This window comes from Danio aesculapii, chromosome 8, assembly GCF_903798145.1.
Source record: "Danio aesculapii chromosome 8, fDanAes4.1, whole genome shotgun sequence".
Lineage (NCBI taxonomy): Eukaryota > Metazoa > Chordata > Actinopteri > Cypriniformes > Danionidae > Danio > Danio aesculapii.
The window spans coordinates 42,235,807-42,258,409 of NC_079442.1; the positions used below are offsets into that span (position 1 = coordinate 42,235,807).

The 22,603-nt window shown below is 33.8% G+C and overlaps 1 protein-coding gene across 2 annotated transcripts; it reads left to right on the top strand.

Moving 5' to 3' along the window:
* Nucleotides 1-420: 420 nt before the first annotated feature.
* Nucleotides 421-20,695, top strand: plekha2 (pleckstrin homology domain containing A2). Of its 2 annotated transcripts, none has more exons than XM_056464012.1 (12): nucleotides 421-649; nucleotides 4,976-5,130; nucleotides 5,259-5,315; nucleotides 5,400-5,448; nucleotides 5,528-5,625; nucleotides 10,683-10,814; nucleotides 10,905-11,021; nucleotides 13,231-13,299; nucleotides 13,389-13,459; nucleotides 16,110-16,173; nucleotides 16,858-16,935; nucleotides 20,251-20,695. In XM_056464012.1, exons 2-12 carry the CDS (start codon nucleotides 4,990-4,992, stop codon nucleotides 20,548-20,550), a joined length of 1,176 nt encoding a protein of 391 aa, XP_056319987.1. In that variant the 5' UTR covers nucleotides 421-649; nucleotides 4,976-4,989; the 3' UTR covers nucleotides 20,551-20,695. The 2 variants fall into 2 exon arrangements, with proteins under 2 accessions (XP_056319987.1, XP_056319988.1); XM_056464013.1 differs by having other exon boundaries at nucleotides 421-615.
* The last annotated feature ends 1,908 nt before the right edge of the window (nucleotides 20,696-22,603 follow it).

The window sequence follows — 22,603 nt, forward strand, 5'->3', positions numbered from 1 at the left end:
TCACTGAGGCATATTAACGTTACTGAACACAACTTACTGAACATAACTTGAAATCTTTCCTGATGCCAAAACAATTTTAAAACAATGCACCAGACATACATTTTTTGTGAAACTAAACTTTTTAAAATATAACAAATATTTTAAATTACCGATACAAACTATCTCCATGCAGGCGCTGGAGATGAACTGTTGCTATGATAACCAGGTCAGATGATCCGCTCTCAGACTAAGCTGTAATCTAATTTAATGACCTCTGTAACTTAACGCTCTCATATTTTGGATATTTAATAGTAAATACGTTCTTATAAAAACAACAGGCTGACTTATTTCACCCGCTCTGACAAACAGTCGCCCAGATTGCGTCGTGTGTGACACGGCATCTTCTGGGTTCCGCTTTCCGCGTGTAAAAAAAATAAAGATCCACTACCGGATGCGTTTAGTTTTGGTTTTAACTCAACTTGCTGTCAACCCGGAAAAAGGCAGCGCTCAGGACACATAGCTCGGCTTTCCGCGCGGAGCTTTCATCCGTTTTGGCAGATAAATGAGCGCGCATTGAGTGTCTACAGTATATTGTTATGAGAGCGCGCTGAACGACACGCACACGGCGGACGGCGGGTGAGTCACGAGCTTTCGGGATTTTGGAAGTGAAGTAAGTTGATATTAGGTGTGGCTGTTTATGCGCGACTTCCTCTCCACACGCTCGGTCACATTACTCCTAATACAGTTTTTCATGGGAGTTGGTGAAAACCTGGTCCAGGTGAACCGCACCTGGATCCACCTGTCATGAACTCCGTGAAAAACTGCTTTTGTTGCATTATCAGTGTTGTGTTTACAGGATTTTCACCCCCTTAAACGTTTATAGTCATTTATTTATTTGTAACCTAAGCTCAACTTTATCGTTTTGATCTGCTAAAGTTACTGTCTATATGTAATCTCTATAAAATGAATGCTGAATTTAGTATTTTCATGGAAAAATATGATAATAAGTCGCTATAAATGTGCGTATCGAGATATTAAAGACAAAACTAGCCAGATGGGATCGAATGAGTAATGATGGCGTGATAAATATAACAATATTAGTTGACTTTACTTAAAATAAGTAGGTAAACGTGTTGCTTTTAAATCGATTAATTGACTTTAATCAAAATAAGTGAGTAACCAGGTGCCTTAAAGTCTTTAAATAAATGAACTGTGCATAATGATAAATTCTAAGTTAAATCAACTTAACCGTTACAGGTTACAATGGGTGTACTCAGTTATTTCCACAAGAAAAAATACTCTAGTAATTTATAGAAAATACTATAGTTTTTTTTTTTTTAACTCTGTGTATTACACTGTATATAATGTATTATTTACAGCTCTTTGTAATTAATTATTTCTTTGTTAATGAATGTTATGGCACACTAGTATGAACAGTGTATGTAGTATGTTTCATGAAATGCTAAAGTTACTGTCTACATGTAATCTCTCTAAAATGAATGCCAAATTGATTATTTTCATGGAAAATATGATAATAAATCGATATAAATGTGCGTATCGAGATATTAAAGACAAAACTAGCCAGATGGGATCGAATGAGTAATGGTGGCGTGATAGATATAACAATATTAGTTGACTTTACTTAATAAGTAAATATGTTGCTTTTAAAATGATTGATTGACTGTAATTCAAATAAGTGAGTAACCAGTTGCCTTAAACGCTTTACTGTAAAAAGCGATAAATTAGAAGAAGAGAGTAAACCCATTACCTTAAAGATGACAAGCTGAATTTACTTAACAAATGTAAGTATTTATGTGGTAACTTTAGAAGTGTTAAGTTGCCTTAACTTAATTTTTATAATTATCCACATAGCTCATTTACTTAATAACTTCAAGGCAATCGGTTTACTCACTTTATCAACTAATCACTTTTTACAGTGTGTAATAATTATAGCTTATATATAAATAAATTATTTGCAAATAAACAAATATTATTTCTTAAATGTTTTTTTTTATTGTAAAAGGCTTTAATTTGGAGAAAAAAAAAGATGCTTAGGGACTGGGATGGGATTTGTTGCATCAGATACTCTGTAAAAAGCGTAGTTGACTTTAAAAAAGTGAGTTAACCTTTCAGAAAAAGTAAGTAAACCTTCAAATTATTAAGTAAATAAATTAACTATGTGAATAATTCTAAAATAATTTTAATCAGTGAATTTAACAGTTCTAAGTTACAGCAGAATTACTTTTTAAATATTACTGTTTAAGTAAAATCAACTTGTCACAATTAAGGCAATGGATTTACACACTTTTTTCAAGTAATCACGTTTTACAGTGTAAATGAACTACGTGTATAATTATAAATAATAAGTTAAATCAACTTAACAGTTTCAATTTACTTTGGGTTTACTCACTTATTTAAGTAAAGTCAACTTGTCTCTTTTAAGGCAACTGGTTTAAACACTTTAAGTAAAGTGAATGGTCTCTTTTTACATTGTATGTGCAATTTATTGTGCCTTTCCACATGAAAAATACTCTAGTAATTTATAGAAAATACTATAGTTTTTTGAACTATGCTATAGAAAAGTGTATTATACTTTATATATTTTATTATTTACAGCTCTTTGTAATTGATTATCTCTTTGTTAATGAATGTTATGGCACACTGTTCGAACTGTGTAGTATGTATCATGAAATGCTAAAGTTACTGTCTACATGTAATAAAATGAATATAAAATGAATGCTAATTTTAGTATTTTCATGGAAAAATATGGTAATAAATCTCTATAAATGTGCGTATTGAGATATTAAAGACAAAACTAGCCAGATTAGATCTAATGAGTAATGATGACGTGATAGATGTAATGATATTAGTTAATTTGTTTGCGTTGTGACAAAATGTAGGCGTTTAATTTGTGTTGTGAGAAAATACAGCATATTTCATTCATTTGTTTACATTGTGAGAAAATGTAGGCATTTAATTCGTTTGTGTTGTGAGAAAATGCAGCACGTTACATTAATTTGTTTGTGTTGTGAGAAAATGCAGCACGTTACATTAATTTGTTTGCGTTGTGACAAAATGTAGGCGTTTAATTTGTGTTGTGAGAAAATGCAGCATATTTCATTAATTTGTTTACATTGTGAGAAAATGTAGGCATTTAATTTGTTTGTGTTGCGAGAAAATTCAGCACGTTACATTAATTTGTTTGCGTTGTGAGAAAATGTAGGCATTTAATTTGTTTGTGTTGTGAGAAAATGCAGCACGTTACATTAATTTGTTTGCGTTGTGACAAAATGTAGGCGTTTAATTTGTGTTGTGAGAAAATGCAGCATATTTCATTAATTTGTTTACATTGTGAGAAAATGTAGGCATTTAATTTGTTTGTGTTGCGAGAAAATTCAGCACGTTACATTAATTTGTTTGCGTTGTGACAAAATGTAGGCATTTAATTTGTTTGTGTTGTGAGAAAATGCAGCACGTTACATTAATTTGTTTGTGTTGTGAGAAAATGTAGGCATTTAATTTGTTTGTGTTGTGACAAAATGTAGGCATTTAATTTGTTTGTGTTGTGAGAAAATTCAGCACGTTACATTAATTTGTTTGTGTTGTGAGAAAATGTAGGCATTTAATTTGTTTGTGTTGCGAGAAAATTCAGCACGTTACATTAATTTGTTTGCGTTGTGAGAAAATGTAGGCATTTAATTTGTTTGTGTTGTGAGAAAATGCAGCACGTTACATTAATTTGTTTGCGTTGTGACAAAATGTAGGCGTTTAATTTGTGTTGTGAGAAAATGCAGCATATTTCATTAATTTGTTTACATTGTGAGAAAATGTAGGCATTTAATTTGTTTGTGTTGCGAGAAAATTCAGCACGTTACATTAATTTGTTTGCGTTGTGACAAAATGTAGGCATTTAATTTGTTTGTGTTGTGAGAAAATGCAGCACGTTACATTAATTTGTTTGTGTTGTGAGAAAATGTAGGCATTTAATTTGTTTGTGTTGTGAGAAAATTCAGCACGTTACATTAATTTGTTTGTGTTGTGAGAAAATGTAGGCATTTAATTTGTGTTGCGAGAAAATTCAGCACGTTACATTAATTTGTTTGCGTTGTGACAAAATGTAGGCGTTTAATTTGTTTGTGTTGTAAGAAAATGCAGCACAATACATTGATTTGTTTGCGTTGTGACAAAATGTAAGTGTTTAATTTGTTTGTGTTGTGAGAAAATGCAGCACGTTTTTATTAATTTCTTTGCGTTGTGAGAATGCAGCATGTTACATTAATGTGGTCATCGTATAAATAATTGAAAAATAATAATATTTAATAATGTTTCATGTTCTTTTAATATTTAATAAATAATCTAATCCGGGATGTGACTATTGCAGATACACACATTGCGATATCGATGCTCAAACGATATATTGTGCAGCCCTATTTACTGCTTTAAATTGTGGTGAATTGTAATATATTATAGCTGTATAAAACTTAATATTATTAAGTAAACTAATGTGTTGAGTTTATATTATAGGAATTGTTGTTGTGTTATTAAAGTGACTATATAATTTTAAACACAGATTCATTGAAGTACTTTATTATAGTAGTTATGGTTCAAAAACACTATAGTATTAACTATTTGTTACTATAGTGTTTTTATGTGGGATAATGTGTCTGTGTATAAGAGTAAAAGATGAGACATCCAACATTTTGCTCTCTGGATCAAATTACACTTACAAAGATAATTAAAAGGTATTAAATGCAATAAATTAAAAGTTTTAAAATTTAGTTTATAAATTTAGTTTTTCATATAGCTTGACATGACAATATATGGGTGAAAAGAAATGTACCAGTATCATTCAGTGTAACATGAATTTATTTGGTTATCATTAGTTATTTAGACTTTTTTTTCTGTAAAATTTTGCAACAAACTAAAAGAAAGGTTTATTTAAAGAGCTAAATAAAGCATAGGCAAAGACTTGTGCGTGACATTCAGTGTTTTGCAGATCTGGGACAGGACATGCCTTACCTGGACAGACAAAATCGGACCTGTGGATTTCTGGATATTGAGGAAAATGAGAACAGCGACAGGTTTTCCCGGCGTTATTTTATCTTGGACACTGATAAGAATTTTCTCCTCTGGTATATGGACAATCCACAGGTTTGTGTGCAAATGTACTTGCAGTAGAGAATTACAAAGGATTTTCTTGTTTACCTTCACTCTAAACCTCAAATTTGCATCCTAAAATATTTGCATACCTTTTTTTGGACTATTTCCTTAAACAACAGAACCTACCTGTTGGAACGGAGCATGTTGGAAGTTTAGGACTCTGTTACATTTCAAAGGTATGGTGCTGACGTGCAACCATAAATATACAGTATTTTTATTTTCACTTATTTTTGCTGATTCAAATTTCCACTTGGCTGAAGGTTAATGAAGCATCAGTGAAGCAGAAACCAAAGGCTGAGTTCTGCTTTGGTAAGTGCTTAAGTTGCGGTACATTTTTTGTTTTCTTGTGTTTTTGCAATATATATAATCAGCCGTATTCTTCTTTCAGTAATACATGCGTTATCCAGACGGTACTTTCTGCAGGCTAACGATGCTTTGGACTTGAAGGAATGGGTCATTGCTGTAAATAATGCCACAAAAATTACGGTATGTTAAGCTTTCTGTGTATTCATTGTTGTAATTTTTGGGGTATTCTTCATCATATATATACCACACACTTATAAAAGTGACAAACCTGGACATTCTCCACAAAAAAAAACAATCTTATTTAGTTTGATCTGACATGTCTGATAAAAATACTGGCCCGTAGCCAGCCTTTTGAAAGTGGTGGTTCTGTTGTCTCAAAAAGTGGACCTTTTTGTAATTATTCGCCTTGTTTTCTATTAAATTAGTGACATTTTAATGACATTTTAAACACAAATTTTTACCTGTCGGATGGTGATTACCACACTTAATAAACACACCTTTTTGTGCAACAAAAGTATTCCCTACATTTTTGTCAGAGGGCTTACCATGTTATTTTACTCCCAGTGTTGGGCAGTAGCGTTCGCTACAATTAGTGACGCTACTAGCTTAACTACATTTCTCAGTAGCAATGCTACTTTTTAAATCAAATAGCTTTTCTGTAGTGAAGCTATTTTTTTAGTCAAGTAGCGCAGCAGGGTCCACACAAGCGAAGTGACTGCACCGACATTCACGGAGCTGTGAGGCCGGTGTCTAACTGATGAATGTAAATCCATATGTTGGCGACAATGACGATTTCTTCTTCTTTCTGTTTTTTGGTGGTCGACAACAAACTTTTTGGTGCGAAATTTTTATATTTGCTTGAAATTTATTTGCTTGAAAGATGACTGAGAAAGAGGAGTTATACATACATATAGTTTACTGTAGGAAAGGCTACATTATACTATGGTGATAACTATTAGTTTGTGATAGTTACTAATGAACTAATGATACTACATTATGTAGTGTAATTCATTATTGAAGAGGTCTAAATATATACAGTTGAAGTCAGAGTTATTAGCCCCCTTGTTTATTTTTTTCCCTAATTTCTGTTTAACGGAGAGAATATTTTTTTCAGCACATTTCTAAACATAATAGTTTCAATAACTCATTTCTAATAACTGATTTATGTTATCTTTGCCATGATGACAGTAAATAATATTTGACTAGATATTTTTAAGACACTTCTATACAGCTTAAAGTGACATTTAAACTATGTTAATTAGGTTAACTAGGCAGGTTAGGGTAATTAGGCAAGTTATTGTATAATGTTGGTTTGTTCTGTAGACTATTGAAAAAAATATAGCTTAAAGGTGCTAATAATTTTAACCTTAAAATAGATTTTAAAAAATTTAAAACTGCTTTTATTCTAGCTGAAATAAAACAAATCAGACTTTCTCCAGAAGAAAAAATATATCAGACATACTGTGAAAATTTCCTTGCTCTGTTAAACATAATTTGGGAAATAATTAAAAAAGAAAACAAAATTCAAAGGGGGGCTAATAATTCTGACTTCAACTGTATATACAATATATTGCTTATTCCTAAATATTTCAATTTACCATAAATTACTATAGTATATTAAATGTGTAACACATGGTTTTATTGGATTTTTAGTTTTTTGCTGTTATATAATATAATTTGCTTTTGGTTAGTACTGCATATTAATTGCTGTAAATAATTGAACTGAACAATTCTGCCTCATATGTTTCATTGGTAGTTTTATTGATCACTAACATATGATTGACTTGGATTTAAGTTGCTTCAATTTAAAATAGCTTAGATGTATTTTTTATTGCAAGAAAAAAGCTTAGATGTAGCTAAGCTATATTTGCCAAGTAGCTTTTTGCTTAGCTTGCTACATTTCTCAGAAGGTAGTTTTTAGTGCAGTTAAGCTACATTTTAAGTAGAGCAGCTAATTTTTCAAGTAGTATGCCCGACACTGTTTACCACAAAGTGTTCATTTATAAACTGTAGGTTATTACAGTTTTATAAATAATATTATGAGTTTAGAATATTTAATTAAAAATGTTGAACAAAGAAATATGAAAATATGCTTGTTTTTAAAATACAAATGTATTATCATCCATCATTATAAAAACGAACTATTAGAAAATTTGTTTTAAATTAGCCTGTAGGCAAATAACAAACTGGCCAGCTCATTTCATCAGTCAGAATTTGTCTATTTAAATATTAAAAATTACACTTGTCTTAAAGCCGCCTTCTATCGGTTATATAACAATTTATGATGGCATACTGTCAAAAATGGGGCAAATGAGCTTGTAAATTCAGGACTTTGTCAGTACGGGGTGGGTCTTTCAAACCCTCTGTCTACTGACATAAAATGTGTGAATAAGTTTCTATAATGTACTTCAAAAACAAAAATAAATGAGCTGTTTTACCTTTTGTAGTGTTAAAGGGACAGTTCACCATTCTGGTATTATTTATTCTCCTTCCACTTGTTTCATACATGTTTGAGTTTCTTTATTCTGTTGCACTCAAAAGAAGTTATTTAGAAGAACGTTTGAAACCAGTAGCTATTGACTTCCATAGTAATTGTTTTCTGCCACGAATGTCAGTGTGTTCAACAGAAAAAAGAAACATGTTAATGCTTGAAACCTCTTCAGGGGGACTAAATATGATTTCTTGGCGTAACTATTTCTTTAAACCACAGTTAGTTGACAATTGCTAAGCTTCCATCTGCCTTTTTAATGCACATTTTACACTACCAGATAAAACAATGCTTTTTTATGGTTAAAATTTTTTATTTTCTTCAATAATTTAACAGTACCATCAGTTTACACATTTTTACATCCTTTTAACATCCTATTTCCCCTCATCTCCCCAATGTAGCTATACAGATAAATAATATAAACTCAATAAAAAGCACACATACAGAAAATAATAATAGTAAAAAAACTTTAAAAACACAATAATAACAACACATTAATAAATAAAGTAAGATAATTAGACTTTTACCTTGCGTCTCACCACAGTGACCTTATTCATCCTCCAAAAATGCCAAATAACTTCCCCATCTTCTCTGATAAATACACAGTTTATTAAGTTATCTACATGTCATTTTTTCATATGCTGCCACCTTCCCCAATTCTGTAACCCATTCTTAAAACGATGGTGGACCTGCTGAATGACATCCCCTCATAATGATTTGTCTTCCAATCGTAATGCTTTGAATCCACTCAGACATCTTCACACCAGACCCCAACACGAACAAGTCTCCCAGTACATACATTTCAGGACAAAATGAGAAACAGCATCCAGAAACACCCTGAATGTAACTGTGCACTTTAACTCAGAATTTCTGTACATTAGAACAGGACCACAGGGCATGCATCAAGTCTCCTTCTTCGCTCGCACATCTCCAGCATTCAGTCCTTCAACCCAAGCCTCAGATAACATAATGCCTAATGGAAATGCCCAGTTAAAGAGATGCATACATTTTAAAAATGTGCATTAAAAACATTTTATTTGATTAAAAAAAAAAAAACTACAGTTGAAACACATTAACCAAACAAATTCCAGCATTTGCATCAAAAAACTTGTGTGATTATTGTTTTAACAGGCACATGTAGCCAATTTGTACAGCGCATTGTAAACACGCTTTCATCCGTTTTATGTGATATTCCAGTTTTGCACATAATTTGCACATTTAATTCGCATCTTTAGATGGAAACTTAGCTCATGGTATGTTTAATGCAAAGTCTGCCTTTTGTAGAGTGGTTTGGCCAGTTTGATTTGAATAAACTAATAAAGCTTCATCCATATACAGTTGAAGTCATTATTAGCCCTCCTGAATTATTAGCCCCTTGTACACTACCTGACAAAAATCTTGTCATTGATCCTAGTTGTAAGAGCAACAAACAGTAACTTGACATCTAGTTGATCATTTGGAAACGTGGCAGAAGTTAGATTTTACCCATGAGTCATCTGTTGAACTGCATCTCAACCATCACAAATACTGCAGAAGACCTATTGGAAACCACATAAACCCAAGATTCTTACAGAATTCAGTCAAGTTTGGTGAAGGAAAAATCATAGTTTGGGGTTACATTCATTAGGGGGTGTGCAAGAGATCTGCAGAGTGCATGGCAACATCAACAGCCTGAGGTATCAGGACATTTGTGCTGCCCATTCCATTACAAACCACAGGAGAGGACAAATTCTTCAGCAGGATAGAGCTCCTTCTCATACTTCAGCCTCCACATCAAAGTTCCTGAAAGCAAAGAAGGTCAAGGTGCTCCAGGATTGGCCAGCCCAGTCGCCAAACATGTACATTATTGAGCATGTCTAGGGTAACATGAAGGAGGAGGCATTGAAGATGGATCCTAAGAATCTGGATGAACTCTGGGAGTCCTGCAAGAACGCTTTCTTTGCCATTCCAGATGACTTTATTAATAAGTTATTTGAGTCATTACAGAGATGGCTGCAGTCCTCTAAGCTCATGGAGTTGAACACAATATTAATTCCTTTTCCACTGCACTATGACTTTATATTCTATACATAGTGACAAGACTTTTGTCTAAGCAAAGTCAGATCTTACTGTCCTACTTAAATCATTAAAAATCAAGGCATTATCATATTTTATTGTGGTAAAATAAGCGTAATCTAGAGGCCTTTGGCTTTAATATAAGCCACTTCAAATAAGCCACCTTTCATGATCAACTAGAAGTCAAGTTATTATTTGTTGTTCCTAAAACTTGGATAGGTGACAAGACTTTTGTCAGGTAGTGTATATATTTATTTCCCCAATTTCTGTTTATCAGGAACAAGGTTTTATTTCAACACTTTTCTAAACATAATAGTTTTAATTTCTAATAACTGATTTCTTTTATCTTTTCCATGATGACAGTACATAATATTTTACCAGATATTTTTCAAGATACTAGTATTCAGCTCAAATTGCAATTATAGTTAATGCTAGTTAATAGTGCAGTTATAGTTAGTGCTAGTTAATAGGCTTAACTAGGTTAATTATGTTAATTGTGCAAGTAAGGGTTATTAAGAAATTCACTGTGATTTGTAGACAATCAAAAAAAGATTGCTTAAGGGGGCGAATAATATTGAACAAAAATACTTTAATAAAAAAAAAAAATCTTTAAAATCTAAAACAAATAAAACTTTCACCAGAAGAAAAAGAGCTAATAATTTTGACATTACCAGTATATCAATATGTTTTTAAGGTTCCAAAAGCATCACCGGTGTGTCAAAGCTCTGATGTCACGAATGCGTCAAACCCAAGTCAGTCGGCACCTCGACAGGCGTACACCACTGCGATTGTCGGCGGTGTGGTTGTGCAAACACCAGTCCAGCAGGTGAAGGATTTCTATGCACAGGCCTACTTTATTTACATTTTTAATTTAGTTATAGGAAAATATAAACCAAAAACTTGTTACATTTCTCAGAACGACTCTGAAGATGTCTTCATGGCTGATCCAGGGGCACACGTCCCTTTGAGAAGATGCCAGAGTGTGCGTCCAAATGCCTTGAGGTCTGGCTACTGTGTCAAGCAAGGCAATGTGGTGAGGCCAATGTGTTGTTAATTTGAGTAAGATGTATATTTGCATTGTTTCTGATACAATACAATTATGTCACCTTGAATTTTTAAGGTTCTATCTTTCATATTTATTTCTAAAGCACACTTACAATGTAGATTGTGTCAAAGCAGCTTAACGTAGTTCTAGTAAAGTCCAGATTTCAAAGTTCAGTTTAGTTCAGTTCAGTTCAGTGTGGTTTAAGTTTTACTGCTGAAAGTCCAAACACTGTAGAGCGAATCAACCGAAGCGCAGCTCCACAAGTCCTGATCCAAGCAAGCAGTGGCGACAGCGGCGGGGAACAAACTTCACCAATTGTTGAAGTGAAGGAAAAAAACCTAGAGAGAAACCAGGCTCTGTTGGGAATGACCATTATTCATCTGGCCAAACTTCCTGTGTGGAGCTGCAGTCTAGGCACCAGAGGCTGGAGAAGCTTGATGTCCATCGTGGAGAACTGCAGGTGTGGGTAGGGCTCCGGGGGGTGTTCAGGCTGGCCCACGGGATCAATGCGAGGACTCGTCTGTCACTGTGGTCTTTCAGGAATCAGTCTCATGCCCTCCACTCCTCCATGACCACCACAGAATCAGCTCAGGATACGGTCTGGTCCAGGATTATGGATACCTTGTCATCATTTCTCCACAGGTCTTGGATTGCATCAGTGGCGCTGCATAATCTCAGGGGGGCTCTGGATGAGTATCCCCAGGTGGAAATAGAGAATAAAGAAAATAACTAGTATAGCTGCTATTCATAGCGTTTTTAAACGAGATGCAAAAATGGAGTGTTATAAATGAAAATAGCAGTTATATAAACAAACATGTTAAGCATATGGGAGTTTCTAACAAAATGTCTGGTGCATTAAGACAGGAGGAGTGTGTCCTACAGGTGGTTGTCAAGCCAGCTCACCTGCCTGGAGCACATATCTAGCGTCAAAATTGTGTATTCTTATTCTGTGAATTCACTATATACATGACGTTATTTATTATATAAATAAGTTTTAAGTACGTTTTGGAACTTTTATTTACAAAATAACCAATCAAGGTAATCTCAGAGCCCTAGATGACTGATACAAAGTCCATGTTTGAATGCGTGGCACTATTAGAGTGAAATTGCTAATGAATGCATTTTCACATAAGAAGGTGAACCAAAATATACAGCACTTATGCACACATCTCTATTATCAATTTTAAATGCAGATCTCAAAAAATCACCCTTTTGAAAAAAATGAGTCGTCAGCACAAAGTGATATTAAATGTAATTTTAAATATATAAACAATAATTTGAATATTATTATGATTATTTTTTTCAATACTCATAATATATTATTAAATATTTAATAATAGTATGAAATATATTATATATGCGGGCGACACGGTGGATTTGTGGTTAGCACTGTCACCTCACAGCAAGAAGGTCGCTGGTTTGAGTCCCTGCTGAGCGAGTTGCTGTTTTTGTGTGGAGTTTGCATGTTCTCCCCGTGTTGCTGTGGTTTTCCCCTTACAGTCCAAAGACATGCCTTATAGGTGAATTGGTTAAACTAAATTGGCCGTAGTGTATGAGTGTGAATAAGTGTGTATGGATGTTTCCCAGTACTGGGTTGCAGCTGGAAGGGCATCAGCTGGAACATTGTCTGTTTTTTTGCATTCTTAAAGCCTTATAATATCTTATATTTTGTGATATTAAGTCTTAAAGGTTATATAGTCAACAATGTGATTGACAGGCTCTTGATAACAATACAATCTTACAACAATAAATGTTAGCCTGTTATTCCAGAAATACTGGATAAAATATGTAGCACTGCCTTTTTTGCTTAAATTGAACAAAAAAACTGCTTTTAATTTCCAGAATCAGAGATATTTATATTCAAACATAAATAAACTATTCGTATTTCCTAAAGAAAATCTTCCTTTTTTGAGACCTAATTGCACTTAAGCAGTTGGGGATATTTTATGTTATGTTTGCATTTGACCTGTTCCAAAAATCCCCATTTACAAATTTGAAAGGATTTTGATGTTATACATTCAAAATACATTTAGTGTCTCTTTTATTTTCATGTATGAAACAGACTTGTTATCCATATCTTAAAATTCTCAGGATACAGATTGAAACATATCGTTTCAAGGTGGCAAATATGTTCTAATCCACATTTCAATCCCTGCTACTAATTTGAAAACACTGCTATAATAACATTTTCTTTCAGAGGAAAAGCTGGAAGAGGAGATTTTTTATTCTAGATGACCAAACTGTGAGCTACTATAAATCTGAAATGGTAAGAAGCTGGAATGGGGAACTCTTGAACTAAATGAATGTGGGTTTTATTGATATCATGAAGAGATTTGCAAACCTGTGTTGTTTTAGGACAAGGAACCGTTGCGCAGTATTCGATTGCGAGATGTGCTGAGAGTGAATGAATGTCTTGTGAAATCAGGGTAAGAACATTGCTTTGGTGTTTCTCGCTTTTTAAATGTTTTGGTCTCAACCCCAAAAATAACAGAGCTTAACCTGTCATTATAAAGTGTAAATGTGTCAAAAACTATTTTACATCAAGATATTTTGCTATTATTTATTAGATAAAAACACACTTGAAAAATAATGTCAAATTGAATTGCCATTTTATACTCATATTTAAGCTGACACACACCCCTAGAATTTAGAAATTAAATCAAGTGTAACATTCCAACATTAAAACTTAATTTAATATCAAGAACAGCAAGTAATTAAACTGTAGTTGTAATTCTTAATAAAAAATGTAAAAACAAAATGTTTTATTGTTTTTTTCTACCATTTTTTGAGAGATACTACTATGTACATAGAGCACTTACACATATTGATAGATTAACCTTTATACACTACATTGGTGGCTATACCGATATCGACAAATAAATGGTATCTTATATCGTATTTATTTCAGTCTGATAACAAAATTAGATAAATCTCTTTAAACCGGTCAGTTATGTCAATATCTTTTAGTCAGTGGATTCACTGATGGATCAATAATTACCGATAGATTAAGATTAAAGTAGGGATGCACAATATATCGGCATTTATATTGATATCATCAAATAAACAATATTTTTATTCCTCATTATTGTTGCAGTAACAAAATAAGTTCAATATCTATAGGTCGGTGAATTTACTGGTGAATTAACTTTACAGTAGGAATGCACAATATATCGGCGGTTATACTGATATTGGCCAATAAACTTTATTTTTAATTCTATTATTATTGGTTTGATAACAAAATTTGGTCAATATCTTTAAGCCAGTCAGTAATGTCAACGTCTTTATGATTGTGGATTTACTGGTCAATCAACCATTACTGATTAATTAATATAACAGTAGGGACGCTCTCTATATATTGGAGGTTATACCAATATTGGCCAATAAAAGATATTTATAATCCTATCGTTACTGGATTGACAGCTAATTTTGGTCAATATCTTTAAGCCAGTCAGTTGGGTTAATATTTTTAAGACAGATGGTTTATTGGTGGGGAAACTATTACAGATGGATTAACTTTACAGTAGGAATACACAATATATCAGCGGTTATACCGATATCGGCCAATGAATGCTATTTTTAATCCTGTTGTTATTGGTTTTATAGCAAAATTAGGTCAATATCTTTAAACCAGTCACTTAGGTCAATATTTTTAGATGGTGGATGTACTGGTGGATCAACCATTACTGATTAATTAAAATTACAGTAGGGAAGCACAAAATATCAGAGGTTATACCGATATCGGCCAATAAACATTATTTTTAATTCTATTGATATTGGTTTGACAGCAACATTAGGTCAATGTCTTTAAGCTGGTCAGTTAGGTCAATATCTTTATGATTGTGGATTTACTGGTGAATCCACTATTACTGATTAATTAACATTACAGAAGGGATGCACAATATATCAGACGTTATACCAATATCGGCCAATAAACAATATTTTTAATCCTATCGTTATTGGTTCAATAGCAAAATTAGGTCAATATCTTTAAGCTAGTCAGTTAGGTCAATGCTTTTTTTAAGACGGTGGATTTATTGGTGGATCAAGCATTACTGATGGATTAACTTTACAGTAGGGGTGCACAATATATCGGCGGTTATACCAATATAGGCCAATAAATGGTATTTTCAAAATTAAAAACATGCAACCGCTAAAAAAGTGAGGTAATGTAAAGGGGCAGAAGAACTTAAGCTATTTAAAAATGTATAAAAATTATCAGATAAAAGTCACTACAAACAGCATTACCCACTACCAAAAGCCAGTACTACAAACACTTCACAATAAGAAGAAATTCATCAAGGACTGTGCCAAAGCAAAAGCCATCACATGCAAAGTTATGAAAATGATTGCAACTGATGCCCAACTTTCTGCTTTGTTAAGGATTTTGGATTTCATTATCAAATTTAAACCACACTTCTCTGGCATTTTACTTACTAGACTTGGTTGCCTTATTAATACTTTTATTTGCTTTACTCATCAGTCAATAGGTTTTATTTATATACAGAAAGTTGGCCATAGAAATGAATGGTTAATTAATAAAGTGCAGAGATCAGTTCAGACCTTTCTGAAGTTGAGTTTTTAAAATAAAATCAGTTGTTCACTGCATGTTTACCTTTTGTTTTTACAATCACCCTCAACAAAGGTAATATTCATATATATTGGCTACAGACCTTCAAATATAAAGAGTTTTGGTTATTGACATCAGCCAACATTTCCAAATCTATGCAACCCTTTGTTGCAGAAACCAAAAAATAATAATAAAAAAGTAGTAAACAACAGTAGTGGCACAAGCCTTGCAAATTCTGTGTTTTAATAAACAATTTTTCCTGTATTTCAAAATTAGAGTGGAAAAGTAATATTGAGAAGTATTATTGCCATTTTATAATTGAGCATAAGTGAAAATATAATTTATTTCTGTGATGCTGAATCAGCATTATTATCATTCAGAAGTTATCCTGATGTGCCAATTTGCATCGCCAGAAAGATTTCATATTATCAGTAATGATATTAATAAAAATATAAATATATTTCAGTTCTTTTTTCCTAATTATGGACGTTTGCCATTGTTTTTTGTAGGGATCTACTGTCTCGTGATAATCTTTTTGAAATCATCACCAGTGCCAGAACCTTCTACATCCAGGTAACTTTATTTGAGTAATCGAATTTAATAGGATTCATTTGATTTATAACGATACATGCATTAGCAATAAAGACACCACATTAAAGAAGTGATGTAGGTGATCAAGCACATGATCAAGCACACACGTTGCAGCTGTGTATGAACATATTTCAAGATCAACAGTTGTTTTTGAATCACTCTTGCATAAATGCTCTGTCACTCAAGCGCAACATAAATAACTTATTATAATCACTTTTAGCATGCGACAGGTGTTTATGAGGCTGCTGAGGCATGTTATAAATGCAAATAGTGCTAATGAAGATCTTTAATTCATCCATAAATTAATTTCTTAGTTGTTATTGTGAACTAAAATTTAAAATAATTTTAAATATTAAATGGAAAAATGTAAACTTGCATGGAATTTGGACACCTTTTTTTCAGTCATCAGTGTGACCTTCAGCAGATAATATTGACTATGTCTAAATGCATTGAGATACTGCCACGTGATGGGCAGATTAGATATTTGCATAAACATGCAATTGAACAGGTGGACCAATGTTTAAATGTAAAGTATGAATGAATGAATGTGAGCTAATGAATGTGTATTTATAACAGCATAATTAAAAACTCTATAGTTACAAAATGTGAACTTAATCGGTTATGTGTGTGTGTGTGTGTGTGTGTGCCTGTGTGTGTACTATTCAGACAGACACCCCAGAAGACATGAAGGGCTGGATCATGGACATTGCTTCAAAAATTCAAGACTTCAGAGGGCCGTCTAAGGTAAATGTTTTTAAAGTGTTTATAAAAATCTAGTATCTAGCTTTTAACAAGAATTACACTACAAAACAAGCATGATATGAAAACTAGAATAGATAGAGAGGAAGCAGTTTTTAATTTAAGCAACATAAGGGCACATTAGAACAAATATACACAGTATAAATATAAATGATATTACGCAGTGCCTGAAAATAGCCCCCAGCACCAAGTCCTACACACTTGCACCACCGGTTAGAATTCTGAGTGATAGCATTGTGCCTGCTGCAGCTGTGGTATGGCAAGAAAGTTGTTACGCTGGAATAAGAGTACAGTTCCTAGCTATATCGGTCAAAACAATATTAACTTTTAATCTTTTGTTGGCCTAAGTACATGATGTAAATACAGAAAAGTCAAGCTTTAAATAGGAATGATTTCAAAACTCATTGGTCATTTTTAAGCGAGATGCTAATGGTCTAATCGGATTCAAGGATCTATGCTAAGCTAAGCTAAAAGTGCTCCCGCTAGACCCAGAAATCAGCTCAATGGATTTAAAAATGGTAAAACTCATCTATTAACTGTAGGTGACCTGCAAAATTTGCCTATTTTCAAAAAAAGTGTTGCTTTAAGTGATAACATTATATTAATAAATTAATATCAAATGGCAGCTTTAACAAAAGAGATAAATAAATAATAGAACAATATAAAAAATAACAGAGCAATATAGCGTTTCTTTCTTTTACAAAGGCATATTGTTTTGTTTTTGGGGAAGTATGTTCAACACAAATTAATGTAGACTCTTTACAGTTTTGAATGATGTCTTAACATATCTGTATGACAAAAATGGAGCGTCATTAATCTTTGTTAATGTTAACTAAATATATATTACACATGCACGTATGTGTTTGTTAATGGATTAGTGACCGTGAACTAATGGTGAACAACAACTTGTAATTTTTATTAATGTTGATTTACTCATATTTTAATGCATGCCTTTACATTAAAAACTTAATTAATGTTTACCAAAGTTCCTTTAAGACAAGTCATTTCACTCCAAAGCCCTTTTTGAAATGCCTCTCAGGCAGTATGCTCGAGCATTCTGTTTGAATAGGGATGTAATCTCTTTGGGAGTGTTGGCAGGTATGCTTCAGACCCAGAGATTGACTGAATGGATTCAAAAATGGTCAAAATGATTTTAGCCTTTGACTGTTGCTTTTGTAGTTCATTGTTCATTGTGATGCACTAAAATGCTTCGGTCATTGCATTGCTGCTCACTCACTGGACAGGGTGAAATTACAGGAGTTTTGCGGGAGAAATGACAAAATGGGAAGGTGGTAGGAGATGGGTCTGAAATATGTAAGACTCCCAGGAAAAACAGGAGTGTTGGTAGGAATGTGTCAGACCCAGATATCGACTGAATGGACTCAAAAATGGTCAAAATGTGCCTATTTCCAAAAAAAATTAGGTGAAGTGTTTTTTTAATACTGCCGGCCAGCACTCGAATAGTGTTATATATGATTTTAGCCTTTGATTGTTGCTTTTGTAGTTCATTGTGATGCACTAAAGTGCTTCGGTCATTGCAATGCTGCTCACTCACTATAAAGTAATAGCAGGAATAGGAAAAGCCAAAATGACAATAATGGCTTTTGTTAAACATTCTCCAGTTAAAATCTGACACTGACTACATTTACATGGACATTAGTAATCGAATTATTAGCCTTAATCTGAATAAGATAATAATATGATTAAGGTGATTAGATGAGTTGCTTTTTCAATGTTCCTTTCATGATCCTGTTTTACATGTAATAGCACATAACTCGATTAATGTCATTGCTTCACCATGATATCCACGTTTCCTCTGGTTTTATGTAATTTCGGGTTTTTCAATTTTAATTTATCAACTTTAATTGTAGTTTGGCACTTTCACTTATGAATGCATCATAACCTCTACCCACAATTTACTTGTACTGTAACACGGGGAGTGACAGAGACAACTGAAGTTTTGTATCCACGTGCGGGTTTATTCAAAGTCAGGGAGGCAATAGTCAACACAGGTGCAAACAGATGTATAAAGGCTTTCCAGAATCGTAGTCAAACACAGGCGAGAGGTCGGTAGACAGGCGGCAGACAAGGAGAAAGGGAAACCAGGCAAAGATCAAAAACACGGAGGAACAAGACTAAGGGAAACGCGTTGTAATGTCACTTTACAGAAAACAAGACTCGTCAGTAGAAGTGAGAGTCTAATCAGTGGAAATGAGGAAGCATGTGTGTGTGTGAACGGAGTGCATGTATGCCTATGTAGTCCATGAATGGCGGATTTGTAGTCCATGTGTGCAAACCAGCAATCTAGGGAGTTACGGTCGCTGGTGACCGTGACGTGCACAATCAAATTCAAAACCGCCCAATTGGGTAGGAAACCGCCCAATCTGTCAACACGGGGCTTGTTCTGTAGACAATCGAAAAGAAATACTGCTTAACCTCCTAGGGCTTAGTGGCCAGTCTGGCCACATACGTGTACAGCACATTTTAGCTCTTAAGTGGCTATTTAAAGTACTTTAAATGTTTTATATTTTGTTATAGACATACAGTGTCATCCTGCAACTCTTTTGCAGCATATGAAATGTCCCAAACACTATTTTTAACTGTCCAAAATGGGAAAAAAGTCAAAACATGTTAAAAAAAAATAATTATATGTTATATATGCATTAAAAAACAGTCAAGAAAAAGTGGTAAATTCGCACCACGTGTCCACATATATGGACATTATTTTTCTCTAAAAGTACATCGTATCAAAAGATGATACTTAGGTTTTATTCTAATTAGGTTCCAATAAGCCCAAATAGCAAAGAGAAATAAAAAATGCATGTAAAAATCACCTTGGGCCTTAAGAGGATAAGGTGCTAATAATATTTACCTTTAACTGGTTTTTAAAACATTTAAAACTGCTTTTATTCTAGCCGAAAAACTAAAACAATTAAGACGTTCTCCAGAAGAAAAAATATTACAGGAAATACTGTGAAAAATTCTTTGCTCTGTTAAACATCATTTTAAACACATTTGGAAAATTGAAAAAAAAAAATCACAGGAAGGCTAATAATTTTGACTTCAACTTAAATAATGAACAATGAAAATCTTCAACATGCATGTTATTATTAATGATTGTAGACACACAGTTTATCACTAACAAAAAAAGCATTTGTTGATGGAATTATGGACCTTATTAAACATTAACATTATCTAATGTGTTATTATCCTTTATAGACTCTTGAAACGCATGAAGTGACCAGGTGTGATCAGGATCTAAATACACGTTTCTCACTGTTATCTGCTCTTACTCCTCAGCCCCGCTCGTCCATGAAAGTGTTCTCTTCGCAGAGGAAGCCTCAGCTTATCAAGTCCTGCTCCACCGCAGATTCATGGCAGCCGTGGACTCCGGTGCCCAATCAGGACAAGCACTCGAAGGAAGATGTTCAAAGAGAGGGGCCGTACAGCTCTCTCCCCTCCCTCTCACTCGCCGGCCACATCTTTCAGTCTCAACAAAGTCAACAAAGCCGACAACGGCACCATTCCCAGCCTCAGCCTGCTCCCAGCAGCACAGACTTTCCTGAAAACCTTGACAGCCTCCGCACCACTGATGTTTAGTTGCTTTAAAGGAACACTCCACTATTTTTAAAAATAGACTCATTTTACAAGTCACCTTGAGGTAAATAGCTGAGTTTTACCATTTTTGAATCCATTTAGCCGATCCAAGTCTGACAGAAACACTTTTAGCTTAGCTTAGCATAAATCATTGAATCAGAGTTCAAGTTTCAATAATTGTCCTGTTTAAAGCTTGACTCTTTTGTAGTTACATCGTGTAATTACACAGACAGAAAAAATAAAAGTTGATATAGTCTAGGCTATACTATCTCATTATGGCATAATAATCAAGAATCTTTGCTGCTGTACCATGGCTGCAGCAGGCGCAATGATAGAAACACGTACAGAAATACAGCCGGAAAATAGTCCCAGTTAGGTAACAGTGTACGGCGGCAAAGTTCCTTGATTATTACACCAGAATGAGAGTATAGTTCCTAGCCATGTCAGGCTAGAATATAACAACTTTTCATTTTCCATTGGATTCAAGCTTTCAGTAGGAAAATTATCAATTTTTTTGAGTGAGATGCTAATGGTCTAATCTGATTCAATGATTTATGCTAAGCTAAGCTAAATGTGCTCCTGTCAGACCATACCTGCCAACATTTGTCTCTGAAATTCTGGGAGAGCGGGGTGGGGGGTTTGGCGGTGGTGTGTGTTTGTTAGTAACTGTCCTGTGGTGTTAGTAACTGTACTATGGACCGGGTTTCGGTAAGCCGCTGCGAGAGGATACTATACCAAAGTTGGTGACTCAGGGGTGTTACAGACTGTACCAAAAAGCTGAGGACATGATCAAATTACGGGAGTTTTCTGGGAGAAATAAAAAAATGGGAGGGTGGTGGGAGATGGGTCTAAAATACAGGGGACTTCCTGGAAAAACAGAAGTGTTGGCAGGTATGCGTCAGACCCAGGTATCAACTGAATGGACTCAAAAATAGTCAAAATGAGCCTATTTCCAAAAAAAAAATAGGTGAAGTGTTTCTTTATTACTGCCGGCCAGCACTCGAATAGTGTTATATATGATTTTAGCCTTTGATTGTTGCTTTTGTAGTTCATTGTGATGCACTAAAGTGCTTCGGTCATTGCAATGCTGCTCACTCACTATAAAGGAATAGCAGGAATAGGAAAAGCCAAAATGACAATAATGGCTTTTGTTAAACATTCTCCTGTTAAAGTCTGACACCGACTACATTTACATGGACATTAGTAATCGAATTATTAGCCTTAATCTGAATAAGACAATAATCTGATTAAGGTGATTAGATGAGTTGCTTTTTCAATGTTCCTTTCATGATCCTGTTTTACATGTTATAGCACATAACTCGATTTATGTTATTGCTTCACCATGATATCCACGTTTCCTCCGGAGTTTCATGTAATTTCGGGTGTTTAATTTTTAATTTGTCAACTTTAACTGCAGTTTGGCACTTTCACTTTCATTCAGGAACATTTCATGCATGCCCCTCGTGACAAACGAGATATTGGATGCGAGTATGAACTGGAAGAGTGTTGTTTTAATGGAATTTGAGACCGCTCGCCGAATGGTAAAAAAACTTCGCATTTTGCAATGCAGGTGTCTGTGGTCCTTTACTAACAGGGTAGGTGCAGATAATAGTGTCAAACAGCCATGTGTGTATATATCCTTTCACAAAATGTGGTGTAAAGTCCTACACAATGGTAATAGTTTGATTGCTGTGTTTACGTGTCTGTACTGCACTTTAATAATGCAACTAAAGTCAGCATACTCCACATGTCTTAATTCGATTTCTGTTTAGTTCAATTATGACCTTAATCGGATTAAATTTATCAAAAAATCGCTGTTGACATGGTCAGAGTATTGTCCTAATCATATAAAAATCAGAGTATTGGTGTCCATGTAAATGTACTCGTTGACAAATTTCTAGAAAGAATTTTTGACAGTAATACATTTTAGATATATATGTAATATGAAGTAGAGTGACCAAAGCAGTTTGGATGAATTATTCCTCTAAGAATCTCTTTTATGTAATAATGTAAATTCAGGAAGCATGAGCAGGAAAAAATGCATTTCATGTATTAT

Coding starts and splice junctions, on each gene's coding strand:
- plekha2 (XM_056464012.1), top strand. CDS start 4,990: ATGCCTTACCTGGACAGACAAAATCGGACCTGTGGATTTCTGGATATT. Junction 5,131..5,258: donor GGTATATGGACAATCCACAG/GTTTGTGTGCAA, acceptor CTTAAACAACAG/AACCTACCTGTTGGAACGGA. Junction 13,300..13,388: donor GCTACTATAAATCTGAAATG/GTAAGAAGCTGG, acceptor GTGTTGTTTTAG/GACAAGGAACCGTTGCGCAG.